The sequence below is a fragment of the Bidens hawaiensis genome, unplaced genomic scaffold, assembly GCF_021521415.1.
Source record: "Bidens hawaiensis isolate Kalapana, Puna unplaced genomic scaffold, B.hawaiensis_p1.1 tig00039502_1, whole genome shotgun sequence".
In the NCBI taxonomy this organism is placed as follows: Eukaryota; Viridiplantae; Streptophyta; class Magnoliopsida; order Asterales; family Asteraceae; genus Bidens; species Bidens hawaiensis.
Genome location: NW_027496947.1, coordinates 124,912 through 140,446, shown reverse-complemented (window position 1 = coordinate 140,446; position 15,535 = coordinate 124,912). Strand labels below are relative to the sequence as shown.

The window sequence follows — 15,535 nt, the reverse complement described above, 5'->3', positions numbered from 1 at the left end:
GTAGTCGGTGAGTTACTAGTTAATTTTTTTGCTAAGGCTGAGGGGTGTGGGGGGCGCGAGAGGGGGCGCGAGTGGGGGCTCCAGCCAATAATATTGTGACGTGTGGCAGAGAGAGAAACTTGATAAGATGGGTGTTGGTTGTGGTGCTCGCGCCCCGGGCCCTGGTGTGGAGGGGCGCGAGAGGGGGCGCGAGCGGTTTTTTTTTTATTTTTTTATAAATGTATTAAAAAAACGTATTATTAAAAAAACTCATAAATTATTTAAAAAAACACACATTAATTAAAAAAACACATTAATATTTAAAAAAAAATTAAAGTACTAAAAAAAAACATTATTCTTATTCTTCGGCTTGGTCTTCTTCGATCAACCTCTTCCGGATACGTTCCTTTTGTTTTTCCATCAGCATTTGGTCGACCGGATTTAGGTTACTGAAGTCTCTTGTAAGGAAGTCCAAATCTCTCATTCTTTTTTTTTTCCTTTTTGTCATTAGAGACCACCTCCATGGTTTTGTTGAATTTATTGAGGGATTCAACAAGATCGGTGATGTTTACGGCTTCCCCCTCAGCCGGTTTTTTCCCCCTGGCGTCCCTTCCCAATGGCCGCCTCCTCGGCGGTGAAGACGTTTCCTCCCCCGCAACGTTTAGGTCGAATCCAACCCGGCAATCTGACCCGGCGGAAGTGCTATACGCTCCAGACGAACTAGTTTTAGTCCGTTTCGGCCCTACTTCCGCATCAAGGTCCGGCGCCACCAGCTCAACCCACTTAGAACACCTTCTCAACCTCTCCCACACCTTTACATCGTCCCACGTCTTCACCGTCCCATACCTCCGCAGGCACTCCTGCTTCCACTCTTCGACAGTGAAATTATAAACCGCCAAATCGTCACTGCCACTTGGTCTCATACGACCGGCGTTCCTGTTGAACAGATTAGTAAACAAGCCGACAAATTTTCTGATTTCGGTCCACCGACCCGAAATCATATCGGCGTTCCGCTCTGTACTCCCAACGAGCGAATAGAACGTCTCCCTAACCTTTGTCCAAAAGACCTTGCTCTTTTGGTAGTCCGCTGCAAAATGCATAAATAAATTTGTAAGTCATTTAACTTTTTTATTTAACTTTTTTATTAAAAATCATTTTTAAAAACGTTAAAACAATTACCGCAACGCCGATCCTCAGAAATGACTATCCAAGCCCGACACAGGGCTTCCTTCTCATCCGATGACCACGGAGTGGTTTTCCGTTTCGTCCTTCCAGTCGAAGCCGAACCCGACCCGTCCGTTGCAACTTGTTTTTTCCGGTGGACGCGTCTTCTTTGTCCCGCAGCTTCACCTTCTAGTTCTTGTGTCTCCGGAACAACAAAATTAGGAGACGGTTGTATGTTGGATGGTTGAAAGCCGGATGATTGTTGCGACCCCGAATAAAACATCGGTTGGTCCGGTGCCGACCATAAATCGTCGTAACTGTAATCTGAATCTAGGTTTGGGTACCAATTTCCAGCCATGTTTTTAAAAAAAGGTTTGGAAGATGGGGTGATTTTGGGTTTTGGGTGTGGTATGTGATATTGGTATGTGATATTGGTTTTATAGAGAAAATTTTTTTTTTTTTTAATAAAAATAAAGAGCCAACGGCTCTATTTCTAAGCCCCAACGGCTCTTCACGCATTCCCAGGCCAACTTTACGCCCATTTTCACCCGCTAGCCCTCTTGCGCCTGCCTTGGTCTGCGTGCTCGCGCCCCTCTCGCGCCTCTCTCGCGCCTCGGTGGTGTGGTGCTCGCGCCCCGGGGCGCGAGCGGATGGGCTCACGCGCCCCCTCTCGCGCTCCACACCCCTCAGCCTAATGGGTGATGTTAGTTGATAGTTGATACCGATCAAATCAGTCAAAAATAAACCCAGACTGGTCACAAATTGGAATCTTTTCCTTAGTATTTTTCTATATATACTAGGAAAGACAATCTTTTTTTAAAGCCAATACCATTAAAAAGAAAAGGAAGAACAACTCATAAAAACAAGAAGCCCAAACATGCAAAAGTATTGTACCGAACATTTTTTGTATTGGTACCCATTTTTAACGATTTTCAGTATTAATATTGATAACGCACTCATCCCTAACCTCACCGCCCGACTAGCTACCGAAGAGTGAGTTCTATAACACTGACTTTACACCTATGGTACTGATATGGTTAATGAATTGCTTGTTGGTTTTATGTACACACGATTGAGAACACAAAAGTAATCTAATAAGCTTGTTATAACATTTGGATCGGTGTAGTTGAACAAAAAATAAAGTTGAAACAGTTGCAACCAAGCATATTTTATATTCAGATACTGCATGTACTATCAAAACAATCACACTTACGTAGTGTACTAATGGTCATCCTATGATAACGTTGCATTTAGATGGATACCATATAACCAAGGATTTCATTCCATCCACTTTCGCTCTTCATGTCGAGAGTTGTATACTTGCATTTATCATATTTGTCAGCAAACGTCTTTCAAAAATCTAATCTTTCCATCTTTGATCTAATCATCAATTTTAGCCAATGAAAATTGTAGCAACCGCTTTTTTGGTGTAATTTTTACCATGTTATATTGGAAATGAAATGAATGACCTCGAATTCATGCCGTGTATACGTATACATTTAATTAGTTGAAGGAAAATTTTCTAAATAATGTGACTTTGTAAATTCATAAATAAATTCATAAATGAGAGAATTTTTGATATTTAATGCTTACATAGATATAAAACAAGTTGAAGAGGTCTTAGTGCAATTCTTGAAACTTCTTTTGTTGAAAAGTTTATAAGTGGGTGTTGACTTTGTCAATACAAAGTCAACATCTTTAACAACAATCATATCCAGTAGTATCTCTACGAATAGTAAATACTATTAGTATGGTTAGATAGAGGAGTGTGGAATGTATGCAAACTGTATATTTAACCCATAAGCTAAAATTGTTGCTTCAAATGACACCCCTAGCTTTAAAATTAAATCTGGTTATATAAAAAGAAGGAAATTTCTCTTGTTCTTCAACATGCAGTTCAATTGGCAATTGAAGCAAAAGGAATTAGAATAAAACATCATTAGGTGATAAGAGGTATTGGAAAGCATCAAATGTCATTTGCAAGTGTTTTTCCTCACCATCATAGTAGAATTACAAATTTAACCCATGCATGGGTGTTTATTATGCTAGAACCGTATGATCCCTTTAAATAATATAGAAATGCTCTTTTAAGTGGTGTTTAATTTCATAGTCTAGCAAGTATTTGTCATGCATATAGGTGGTCCTGGGTGAATGGGTTAACGGAAATTCAAATATGCGATTTTCAGAATTACGTGTAAAACATTATGTTAATGCTTAAACATAATAACTTTATTAAAATGTTTTGAATTAGTGATGAACCCGTGCATTGCGATAGGGACGTAAAAATTCGGTTGTAAATGTTTTATAGATAAAAACACACAAAATATTATAAAAATTATGCGAAAAATGAAAAAATAACATAAAGAAGTTGAAAAATATATACTAAACTTCAAGTGTCGTATGTTGACTACTTGACTTTATTAGAGTTTAAAAGTAGAAATGTAAATTATTTAAAGACTTAGGATTATTAAAGTTTATGGTTGTATGATAATTTTATTAAAGTATAAGGATAAAACATCTAAATCTATTAGATTTAGTAAAAAACAAAAAAAATACTTTAGGTTGGTCTAAGGCTAAATGCCACGTGGCGAAATCCACCAATTCCGATCAAGTACTCTACATAGCATTTAAAAATGTTATAGTTATAATAATTATTAAATCATGTTTTGATATTGACATATTACATAGCATTTAAAATTGTTATTAAATCATGTTTTGATAAGGACATATAAAGAAAGGTAGAAGTCAAGTTAAAGGTCAATTATGCTAGAATGCTAGTTATAGTTCTAACTAAGGCTGAGGGGTGTGGGGGGCTCTAACGGAGGCGTAAGTGGGGGCTCCAGCCAATAATATTGTGACGTGTGGCAGAGAGAGAAACTGGATAAGATGGGTGATGGAGCCCCCGCTGGAGCCCCTGGCCCTGGTGTGGAGGGGCTCCAGCGGATTTTTTTTTTTATTTTTTTATAAATATATTCAAAAAACGTATTATTAAAAAAACTCATAAATTATTAAAAAAAACACACATTAAAAAAAAACACATTAATATCTAAAAATAAAAAAAAAATTAAAGTACTAAAAAAACATTATTCTTATTCTTCGGCTTGGTCTTCTTCGATCAACCTCTTTCGGATACGTTCCTTTTGCTTTTCCATCAGCATTTGATCGACCGGATTTAGGTTACTGAAGTCTCTTGTAAGGAAGTCCAAATCTCTCATTCGACTTTTTTCCTTTTTGTCATTAGAGACCACCTCCATGGTTTTGTTGAATTTATTGAGGGATTCAACAAGATCGACGATGTTTACGGCTCCCCCCTCAGCCGGTTTTTTCCCCTTGGCGTCCCGTCCCAATGGCCGCCTCCTCGGCGGTGAAGACGTTTCCTCCCCCGCAATGTTTAGGTCGAATCCAACGCGACAATCCGACCCGGCAGTAGTGCTATACGCTCCAGAAGAACTAGTTTTAGTCCGTTTCGGCCCTACTTCCGCATCATGGTCCGGCGCCACCAGCTCAACCCACTTGGAACACCTTTTCAACCTCTCCCACAACTTTACATCGTCCCACGTCTTCACCGTACCATACCTCCGCAAACACTCCTGCTTCCACTATTCGACAGTGAAATTGTAAACCGCCAAATCATCACTGCCACTTGGTCTCATACGACCGGCGTTCCTGTTGAAAAGATTAGTAAACAAGCCGACAAATTTTCTGATTTCGGACCACCGACCCGAAATCATATCGGCGTTTCGCTCTGTACTCCCAACGAGCGTATAGAACGTCTCCCTAACCTTTGTCCAAAAAACCTTGCTTTTTTGGTAGTCGGCTGCAAAATGAATAATTAAATTATATTTCCAGTTAACTTTTTTATTTAACTTTTTTATTAAAAATCATTTTTAAAAACGTTAAAACAATTACCGCAACGCCGATCCTCAGAAATGACTATCCAAGCCCGACACAAGGCTTCCTTCTCATCCGATGACCACGGAGTGGTTTTCCGTTTCATCCTCGGAGTCGAAGCCGGTCCCGGCCCGTCCGTTGCAAGTTGTTTTTTTCGGTGGACGCGTCTTCTTGCTCCCGTAGCATCACCGTGTGATTCTTGTGTCTCCGGAATAACAAAGTTAGGAGACGGTTGTATGTTTGATTGTTGAAAGCCGGATGTTTCTTGCGACCCCGAAAAAAACATCGATTGGTCTGGTGACGACCATAAATCGTCGTAACTATAACCTGAATCTAGGTTTGGGTACCAATTTCCAGACATGTTTTTAAAAAAAAGTTTGGAAGATGGGTTGATTTTGGGTTTTTTTTTGAAGTTGTGGTAATTGTTTTATGTGATTTTGGGTGTGGTAATTGTTTTAGGTGATATTGGGTTTATATATAGGAAGAATAATTTTTTTTTATTAAATTAAAGAGCCCAACGGCTCATTTGTGTACTCCCAACGGCTATTTCACGTCTCCCAATGCTCCTTTACGCCAGCTTTGTCCCGCGACTCACCTTGCGCCTGCTTTGAATTCCGTGCTCGCGCCCCTCTCGCGCCCCGGTGGTGTGGTGCTCGCGCCTGGGGGCGCGAGCAGAGGGGCTCTCGCGCCCCCGCTGAAGCCCCACACCCCTCAGCCTAAGACTAAATTACATTTTTGAAGTATCTTTGAGTAGAATTGTGCCTTCAGCTTAAAATTTTCTAATTTTTTATGAAACTCAAGAATCGGTAAACTTAATAGATAGAATTACAAAAATTGTCTTTTATGTTTGTACCAAATTTCAGTGGTTGTCCTTTATCTTTAAAAGTAACATAATTTGTACTTTACGTTTCGAAATGTCACACCGTTTGTCCTTTTGGCCTACCCCAGTTAGTTTTTCTCGTTAAGTTAGGGCAAATTCGTCAATGTACCTACTTAATTATAAACATTATAATAAAAAAAACAAACTAAATAACTTAACCCAACCCACCCCCTCTCCCCTTCTTCTTCTGGCTGCGTCTTCTCCGGCGAGCCGCCCCTGCCGACGACGAACACCATATCCACTACCACAAGAAATCCACACCCGCCGACGACGTCCATGTGTGATATAAAAAAAAAAATGGACGTCGGAGACCTAACAAGCAGATCCCGCTCTCTTACGATCCGGCCACCGTTTCGTTCGATTCCAACGGCGTGGACGTCGGAGACGGGATGATTCCGGCGTTCACGGCGGCGAAAAAGAACACGACTTTGTTCCGTCACACGTCGCCGCCGTCTTCCCCGCCGGAGCCGTCTCCGCCGTCTTCCCCGCCGGAGCCGGCGCCGCCGCCTTTATTCCGTCACACGTAACCCTAATCGGCACCTTTATTCTGTCAAAACTGTTACTGTAGATCCTCCTAAACCATCCGATAGTCTTAGAAGCCCCACATCCACCCATCGTTCTAGGGTTTGTGAAACTCTAACTGTACCGCGGTGGTCTCAGATCCGCTTAATTTCCCGTCGGAGTTTTCTCTTTCAGGAGCGGCATTTTTGTCAACATCTTTTGCTCGCCAATACTTCAGTGAACAAATCAACCTTGCCTTTCTGATTACTCACCGGAGATGAGGTAACATGTGTTGATAGTGACAGTGGGGTGAGGGTTGACGGTGACAGCGGTGGTAAGTGTTAATGGTGGTGGTGTTTTGGTGTGGATTCATGGAGGCAGAAGAAAGAGAGAAAGAGGGATGAAGGAGAGAGAGGGTTTGAGAGATATTTTATATTTAATTATTTAGTATATATATAATATATAAATAAATATAATAATAATTATTAAAATGTTTTTTAAATAAAATATGTAGAATGACCAATTTGACCTCATGTGCAAGGCATATGATCAGAGTTAACGAGAAAAACTAAGTGGGTTAGGCCAAAAGGACAAACGATGTGACATTTCGAAACGTAAAGTACAAATTATGTTACTTTTAAAAATAAAGGACAGCTCCTGAAATTTGATAAAAACATAAAGGACAATTTTTGGACAATTTTTGTAATTCTGTCAACTTAATATAATGTTATAGAAACAGACTGAACTTGGTTGAATTATGTGTTAAACATGTGTGAATGCTTATATTTGATCAAAATGTAAATTAGCAAAAGTTGAATAAAGTGTATTTTTGGATAAAAGTGTAATATTCATTATTATTTTCATTTTCTTGTATTCGACGCGTATTATAATTATTACAATCCATTTATCCCAATGAGTCCGATTTGCCGCTCCAAGTTTCTACTCGGATCTATGACAAATAAAAGTAAGTTTATTCGGATCTATTTGTTGTTATTACAATGTTGTAACTCGATCACAAACGCTATTTCACGAAGTTATATACATTGTTTGCATTTAATCAAAGTTCATTGGTTAAATTTGCCAAAAACTAAACTTATTGTGAAAGTTTGTTTGTTTTTCGCGCTGCGTGACAAACCCAAGTCTAAATCATTGCGATACGCAACGTTGTTATCTCTGTCAAAATTCATTTGTGCGCTTCACGCGATGGACTTAACCAAAGTCCATTACGCGACCGACACTGATAACAACTGAGGTTGTAATTAGGTGGCGCTACGTGATACCATTTGTAGAGCCGTCGCGATGCGTGACTCAGGCGTATGCCGCGAACAATTGTTTTCCAAGTCAAAATCGATTCGCCAAATCTCGTTGTAATTCGTTTTCCCGACACTAAAAGGTTCGTATGGCATATTCTTCAATATTCCCTCAACATGTTCGTCAAGAAACATATGATTCGATGAAGCACCTACAATTTCTCTCCAAGTTAGGGTTTTACCCCTAATTAATGAATTAGGCCGTCATACTTCAATTATTATATATACCAACGACCTAAGCTTATGCGATCTCTTGTTCACAACCCACAACCATGCTGAGTTTGAAATATTGAATGAACTTCTATCCCAAAAAACAGGACAACAATTCTTGTTAATATTTACTTAAAGATACCTCTCCCACAATATCATGTAGATATTTTAAAACTTTTTGTCACTTTTATACTACTAATAGTAGAGCTAGGAAGAAAAGAAAGATCATAGTGCAAATACATGAACGCATACCTAAAAAAAAGTGACTTGTATGGACCTGTATTCAAATGCTCTGTAAAAAAAGAACATGAACAAAAGCAATCAATGAATACATCAAAAATGTATATAACCAATTGACGAACATACCCTCCAAATAATCCAAAGTAAGCTTTTATTTGTGATACAACTCTATGTAGTTTAGTTTGTGTTCCAATATGTGTACTTTGTTGGGGTTTGACCTGTGTTTAGTGTTGCGATGTGTGGACAGAGAGCTGGGTAGAAACATTATTGATTATGCAGTTAGAAAAAAAAGAAGAACAAAAAAGAAGGACAAGGAATTTACCACCAAACCATGGTTCCACTTTAGGTATGGGTTCACCCACATTTACATACGGGTTCTCTCACATATTTTTTATATATATTTTATACGAAATCCGAAAATCAATGGGTTCCCGTGAACCCGCACCCTTGTGCATTGATCCGCCCTTGCCCATAGGGAATGTAGCAATAACCCGAGGCTTAGATGCAAACACAAGGCATGGTACGTTTGTGAGCTTGTGGAATTGAAGTGAGTGACCCACTCAAACGACATATATGACATGGAGGACATTCAATAGTTATGAGACACTCACCGATTTTGTTAGAGACATTGGTAAAGTTAAAATTGTAGTATTTGAGTTTATGATTTATTTTATAATTTCTACACGAGTTAATATAAGTTTAGACACGTTTGATTGTCTATGAACTTCTTGAAACATTAAGCAAACATTTGAATAAATTATCGTGTTGGATGTAAAAAGCGTTTCTCATGATTACTAATGCATGTCATATTTGTTCTGTAGACTTTAGATTTTTGAAAAGATATAAGACAGAATTACAAATTTTGTCCTTTAAAAAAAGCCAAATTACGGTTCGTGTCCTTTGTTAAGTTTCCTTGCAGGCGGTGTACTTTAAACATTTTTTTTCCTACACGTTATGTCCTTTACGCTAACTGGGTTAGAAAAACTCAGTTAAGTATGACATGTGCCAGACATGTGATGGGCATAATTGTAATTTTAGTGTATCTTTAAATTAAAAAAAATATATATATATATATATATATATATAATCCCAGCCATGTGCAAAGCACATGAGGGCATATTTGTAACTTCACATTTTATAAATTATATAGAACAATTACACACTCTTTATCCCCAACTCTTTCTCTCATCTCTATCTCTCCTAGCCACCATGACCTCCACCTGCCACCGTCACTAACACCACCACCGTCAGGGCAGCCACAAAACCGGTGTATACTAACATGGTTTGGGCATCACGAAGTTGCTTGTTTGCGACGACAGTAGAGGGTACAAGCCTTCTCGTTTTCCGGCGACCAAAAGAAGCCCTCTTTGTAGCGATTGGTGGTGATTGAAGCATTAGACGATGATTAGAAGCCCAATCGGACTAGCGACAAAATGAATAAAGGGACGATAAGTGTACCAAGACCTCGATTAGTGTTATGTCGGAAACCCTTATTTCAGATCTTAACGGCGCTGTGGTTGTTGTCCGTCGGAAACCCTAATTTCATACCTAATAAGCTATTCAGAACACTAATTTTATATATAATCCGGGTTAACCTAACAGATCTGGTTATATTTGCCCACTTAACCTAACTCCAGCCACCATAAATTCTAGCCGGAGTTATGATTAGCCCGATTTTCCGGTAAGATGTTATGATTAGCCCGATTTTCCGGTAAGATGTTATGATTATCCCACTTAACCTAACAGATGTGGTTATATCTGATCATGTTAACGGTGGTGGTGGTTGTTTCCGGCGAGATTCGGGAAGATCTCGAACCACCAATGATTTTCCGGCGAGATTCGGGCAGATCTCAGTGGAGGGTTTTGGAAAAGGATGGGTCGGGTTCGGGTGATAGGGATACGGGTTTTGGAAAAGGATGGGTCGGGTTCGGGTGATAGGGATACGGGTTTTGGAAAAGGATGGGTCGGGTTCGGGTGATAGGGATCGTTTGCGGTGGCCGGAATTTATGGTGGCCGGAGTTTATGGTGATGGTGGTGGCTTAGAGAGAAAGAAGAGAGAAAGAAGGGGATTATATATATTTTCTTTTTTTTTAATTTAAAGATACACTAAAATTACAATTATGCCCATCACATGTCTGGCACATGTCATACTTAACTGAGTTTTTCTAACCCAGTTAGCGTAAAGGACATAACGTGTAGAAAAAAATGTTTAAAGTACACCGCCTGCAAGGAAACTTAACAAAGGACACGAACCGTAATTTGGCTTTTTTTAAAGGACAAAATTTGTAATTCTATCAAGATATAAAGATTATGAAAATAAAAGTATGTCGAAAAAGCCTTTTGCAATATTGATCATTATTTGTAAATTCGAGAAAAAATTAAAATAATAATATTGATCATGCATGATTTATGCATTCGAAGAAAATCACAAGTAGTTATAGCATTTAAATATCGAATTTAAATAAAATACCCTCATTTTTATAAAGATGAAAAACTTATATGCAAGTTTTTATTGTTATTTTCAGAACAGCAGAATTCATTCTAGTACCCTTACCTTATATAGTTGCAATAATTTAAACTCGCATTTATAACCAAACATATATATATTTGTGGCTTTCGATTTGTATATCTCCGAAAGAGAATTAAATATAGTTAAATGCTTTTTTCAAGTTTCTAGTTTCTAGATAACAAAGCAAAGAAAGGGCCTACCAAGCACAAAACCCAACAAGTTATCGTATCCAGGCATTTATGTATATATTATACAACCCTGAGCATTGATTTAACGGCCATTGTTTTTAAAATTATTTTTCTCGACATTTTCTAACATGGTATGAGATTTTCAATTTTTTCTCTACTATAGGTAGAGGTAAAAAAAAAAAAAACAGTACTCAGAACCGTAACCGAAAATAATATCTGGAGCCAACTTTTTTTATACCCGAGTATTCTATACCCGAAACCGGAAGTGACCATACCCGTAGTGTATGAATAAGATATGCATTTTGAACTCAATATTCGTACCAGGAACAATACGGATTTATACCCGTAAATATCCGGAACCGGTCATACCCAATACTCGATACCAATTTTTTAATACCCGAAATTATACATGAGTTTTTGTAGTATTTTTTTATTTTTACTTCTTAACTTTTAGGTATAAGTTTTTTTAAATGCATATTATAAAGTAAATAACTTGTATTTGAGTGACATTTATGGTTCTTTAATATATTTTAGCTGTTTTTATAAATTACAAAGCAAAATTAACAAAATTTAAATATATAAAAAATTACAAATTCAAAACCAGTAATTAATACCTGGACACATACCGGTTCCAATATCCGGTTATACCCGAACCCGATCATACCCTACCCAGGTACACAGGGTTGAGTTTTTCTCCTCAATACCCTACCTGAATCCTACCCGATTTCTCTCAATACCCGATTATATCCGAACCCATTTATTAGAAAAATCCGACCCGGGGCACCTCTAGCGGTGGAGTCTGTGGGTGCTAGCTCCTCGGCCCATATCCACACTTGCGAATTGCGATCCATCCTCAAATCAATCATTGTAACATCTTTAGCTCATTGTAGCAGATCTTCAGCCCATGTGAATCTGATCCAGATTCCAGGACCCATCTACCTGTTTCTATTTACTAATTTAACATGAAATTGATGCGACATTGTTAGTTGGCGAGTGTAACTGTATTGTGCCGAACAATAAAACATGCAATCATTAGAGAAGTGATGAATGTTTCTCGTGAAATTTACTCACTCATTTATAATCCGGTCTTACGGAATACTCTAAAAAAGGACAATGTCATCTCAGTATTTTGTGAAGGGTGTGCAGCCGCACAGGGCCCATAAAATTATTTGATTAATATAAATTTATAAATGTACTTGAATATGATTGATTAATTGAAATTTTAGCTTTAACTATTTTAGTCTTTTGTATTATTATCACCCTTGTCGTTCTAATACTATATTTTCAAAAGTATCACGTTCTAATACTATATTTTCAAAAGTATCACACGAAAACTGCTTGTCTGGAGATCCAATATTCAAAAAGCCTCTAAATACAACTTGACATGAAATTATTTTTATTGTTTCTTGGATTCCAATTCATTTTCATGGTTGATTCACAATGCCATCATTTTTAATAATTACGTTTGTGTACATCATTTTTGAAACATGAAGTTAAATGTACAGTAATGAGTTTATATGCATCTTTCTTGAAGTTTTTGTTGTGAAAATATGGGCTTACAACACATGCGGATTATACGAGAAACTTAACTAATTAAAGAAAAACTACAAGTTAATAAAAGTATTATACGAGAAACTTAACTAATTAAAGAAAAACTACGAGTTAATAAAAGTATTGATGAGATGCATATTTATAGAAAGGAAAATGTAGGAAATGTTATGGAATTTATATTTCTTAGCTTAATCTTGTAAATTATAGGACTTAACTAAAGTGTGGTTCATACATATGAAGTTAATTTAAGGGTTGACACGACACGAGAATAAGTAAGTTAGAATTCGATCAACATGGTATTGGTTTGTGAACGGGTCACAAAACCTACATAGTTACATGTTTGATAAACGGGTTATATATGTATTGAGTAACGAGTAATCGGGTTACATTTTTATCGACTCACAAGTAATCAGATTATATATGTGTTGAGTCACGAGTAACCGGGTTATATTTGTATAAAGTCACGAGAAAATATGTTGACCGGTCAATCCACTTGAAAGTACAAAAATCACTAAATAATTAACTAATAAAGAGAGTAGCATATTCAATTCATGATTAATCATACAATGACTTCCTCCAAGATTGACCCCTATAACTTGCTGCCTTATCAAAATAAAAAATCATATATATTTGGGACTGAAACATTAAAAAGATTATTTTTCCTCTTTCTGTGTCATCCTAGAATTAATAAACGTAAAAGCCCAAAAAAAGCTCAACCCTTTTCTCATTAAAAATATTACTTTTTTACACCAACATTATCACCAACCCAACAAACAAAAAAACAAGAGCAAAAATACCTATCAAAAACACATTTTTTACCCTCTCTATTGAACTAAACAAATCCAAAAAAGAAAAAAGAAGCAACTAAATGGATCAAAAACATTCCTTTTAAGTTTTAACATGCTACACTCACATGACAATTCATGGATTGTGTCAATGATCTTGCAGGCTTTTGGTATTGTTCTAATTTCTTGTTATTTGGTAGTAGTGATGACAAGGAAGATAGGGCTTTAGCAGCCACCACTTTTGTAACCAACAACTCCCACCTTGCTTCTTCCTTGTTGTTGTTGTTGTTCTTCACTTGTAGTACCCCTCTTGTTTTAAACTGCATGCATAGGGGCACTTTGCAAGATTCAAGTTGACAAATGGAAGAGTGGAGTCTGAAGAGCTGCCACGTGCGTTTACACCTGACACAGCCTCCACCAACTCTTTTCTTGCAGTTTGCAAAGTGGTAGATGGAGTGCTGGAGGCCCTCACATGTTGAGAACTTGGTGCAAACTGTTCTCTTGTTGCTAGTTGGCTCTCTGTCATGTGGTCCCACAGTCGTGCAGCCTTGGGTGCAAATGTGGTGTAAACAATCCATGGCTTCACTCAGCTGCAAATACAAACTCTCTGCCTGCAGCTGCTTCCTGGTACTCTTCCTCCTCTGTAACCAATTATTCAATCAAATTAAGTAATTAATATATATATATATATATTAAGTTGTTACTAGATACTATTAATTAAATACATACTGATTCAAGTTCATCTATGAATCTGAGTATTTCGAGTTCGAGAAACGGATCGTTGTCTTGAAGGAACTTCCATCCTTCTGTTGCCTCAACTGACCTGAATCCGTTGAAAATAAGTTTCATGCATTTCAGGTAAACATCAGGCGCGTCGCAGAGGCGAGCCAGTTGAAGGACGTCCACCACGTTGTCAATCGTCAGCCGTCGGATTAAGGCCTTGGAGCACTGCGTCTTCAGCTGTGGAACGGAGTAAACGTGAGCCAGTGCTAGCAGATGAATCGCATATTTCTCAACCCGTTCTTCGTTGCATCTGTTAATTACCAATATTGGTTCTTCATATTAATAATTAATTAATATAATAATTAAAAAAAATTGTAAAAGGAGACTCACTGACTGACCTATTGTAATAGAGGAAGGTAACGAAGGCTTCTACAGCGTCACACGGAACGCCGAGGATCCGAATTGTCTTCTCGGAGCTCCGGCTGCTATTATTAATTAGACTTTCCAACACCGGCGAAGCTGATGCCTGAAAAATATTAACTAATTAACACTCGATATTCAACAATCATCTGATTATTATTATATGATATACTATTTGATTCAACTTAAGTTATCACTCGATCGAAATGATTAATTAATTAATTACCAGAATTTTAGCATTTGCCGGAATCCTACAGCCACCGGATGTCAAAATATATACACTAGTCTCAACATACACGGCGGAAACGTGATCGGATTTACGAACCGGTGGTGACACAGGGACTCTGCACATACTGCCGGAAAATATGAACGCCGGTGATAATCGCAATAGTATACTATTAATTCGTTGTTGTGAGAGATCGTTTTGGTATATTCTTACCTCTGCACGCTCTTTCCTCCTAATTTATAGGCAATAAATTCCAAAAGGTATGCTATTCCACCTCACTCGCCTTCTCACTGCGCGTGTGCCACGAGCAAACTGTGATTATCAACATGCCATGTGAACTGCAAATTACCAGATATGCCCCTGGGGGGGTTGAATCACATGTTGAGGTGTCAAGAAGGATAAACCAGCTCATCATGTATCGGAGGGTCGTGTTTGATAATCGGCCTTTGGAGGAACAGACTCACTACTGACATGGCACCGTTGTGGTTATCCACTCTCCAGGTGTTGGTGTAAGTCTCTTTACACGTGGAGGACTGGTGACGTCACACGTTACCAACTAGTCAAGTTGGAGATTCATAACTCGACCGTATGGACTGTTGTGGATATTTTTATTATACAAGATATTTTTGGGTGTTTGATTATTTATTTACACCAAGTATTATTGGTTCAAATGATTAAGAGTAAAATCATATCAAATTTTGGATGCATGTTATTCCATTAACTCAAATATCTTCGAAAATCGAAACCTTATCGTCTCCAACTGATAGAAGTCATTGAAACGTATAGCTATTTATAATAGAGACGTGTCCTAATTTTCTATAATCAGTAGACGTTCTTATACTTTTCTTATATCACAAAGAGTATAGGCTACGCTTAAGAAAAAGATATTGTGGCCTACAAATTTCCAAGGAACACTTGTAACTCGAATTTTGGAAATTAATGTCGCACAAAGTTAACT

The 15,535-nt window shown here is 37.8% G+C and overlaps 1 protein-coding gene across 1 annotated transcript; it reads right to left on the bottom strand.

The window, feature by feature from the left end:
- Window positions 1-13,318: 13,318 nt before the first annotated feature.
- On the bottom strand, window positions 13,319-14,741 carry LOC143591285 (BTB/POZ and TAZ domain-containing protein 1-like). The gene is made up of 4 exons (XM_077071535.1): window positions 14,578-14,741; window positions 14,330-14,457; window positions 13,938-14,241; window positions 13,319-13,849 (listed from the first exon to the last, which is right to left on the bottom strand). Exons 1-4 carry the CDS (start codon window positions 14,701-14,703, stop codon window positions 13,319-13,321), a joined length of 1,089 nt encoding a protein of 362 aa, XP_076927650.1. The 5' UTR covers window positions 14,704-14,741.
- Window positions 14,742-15,535: the final 794 nt, after the last annotated feature.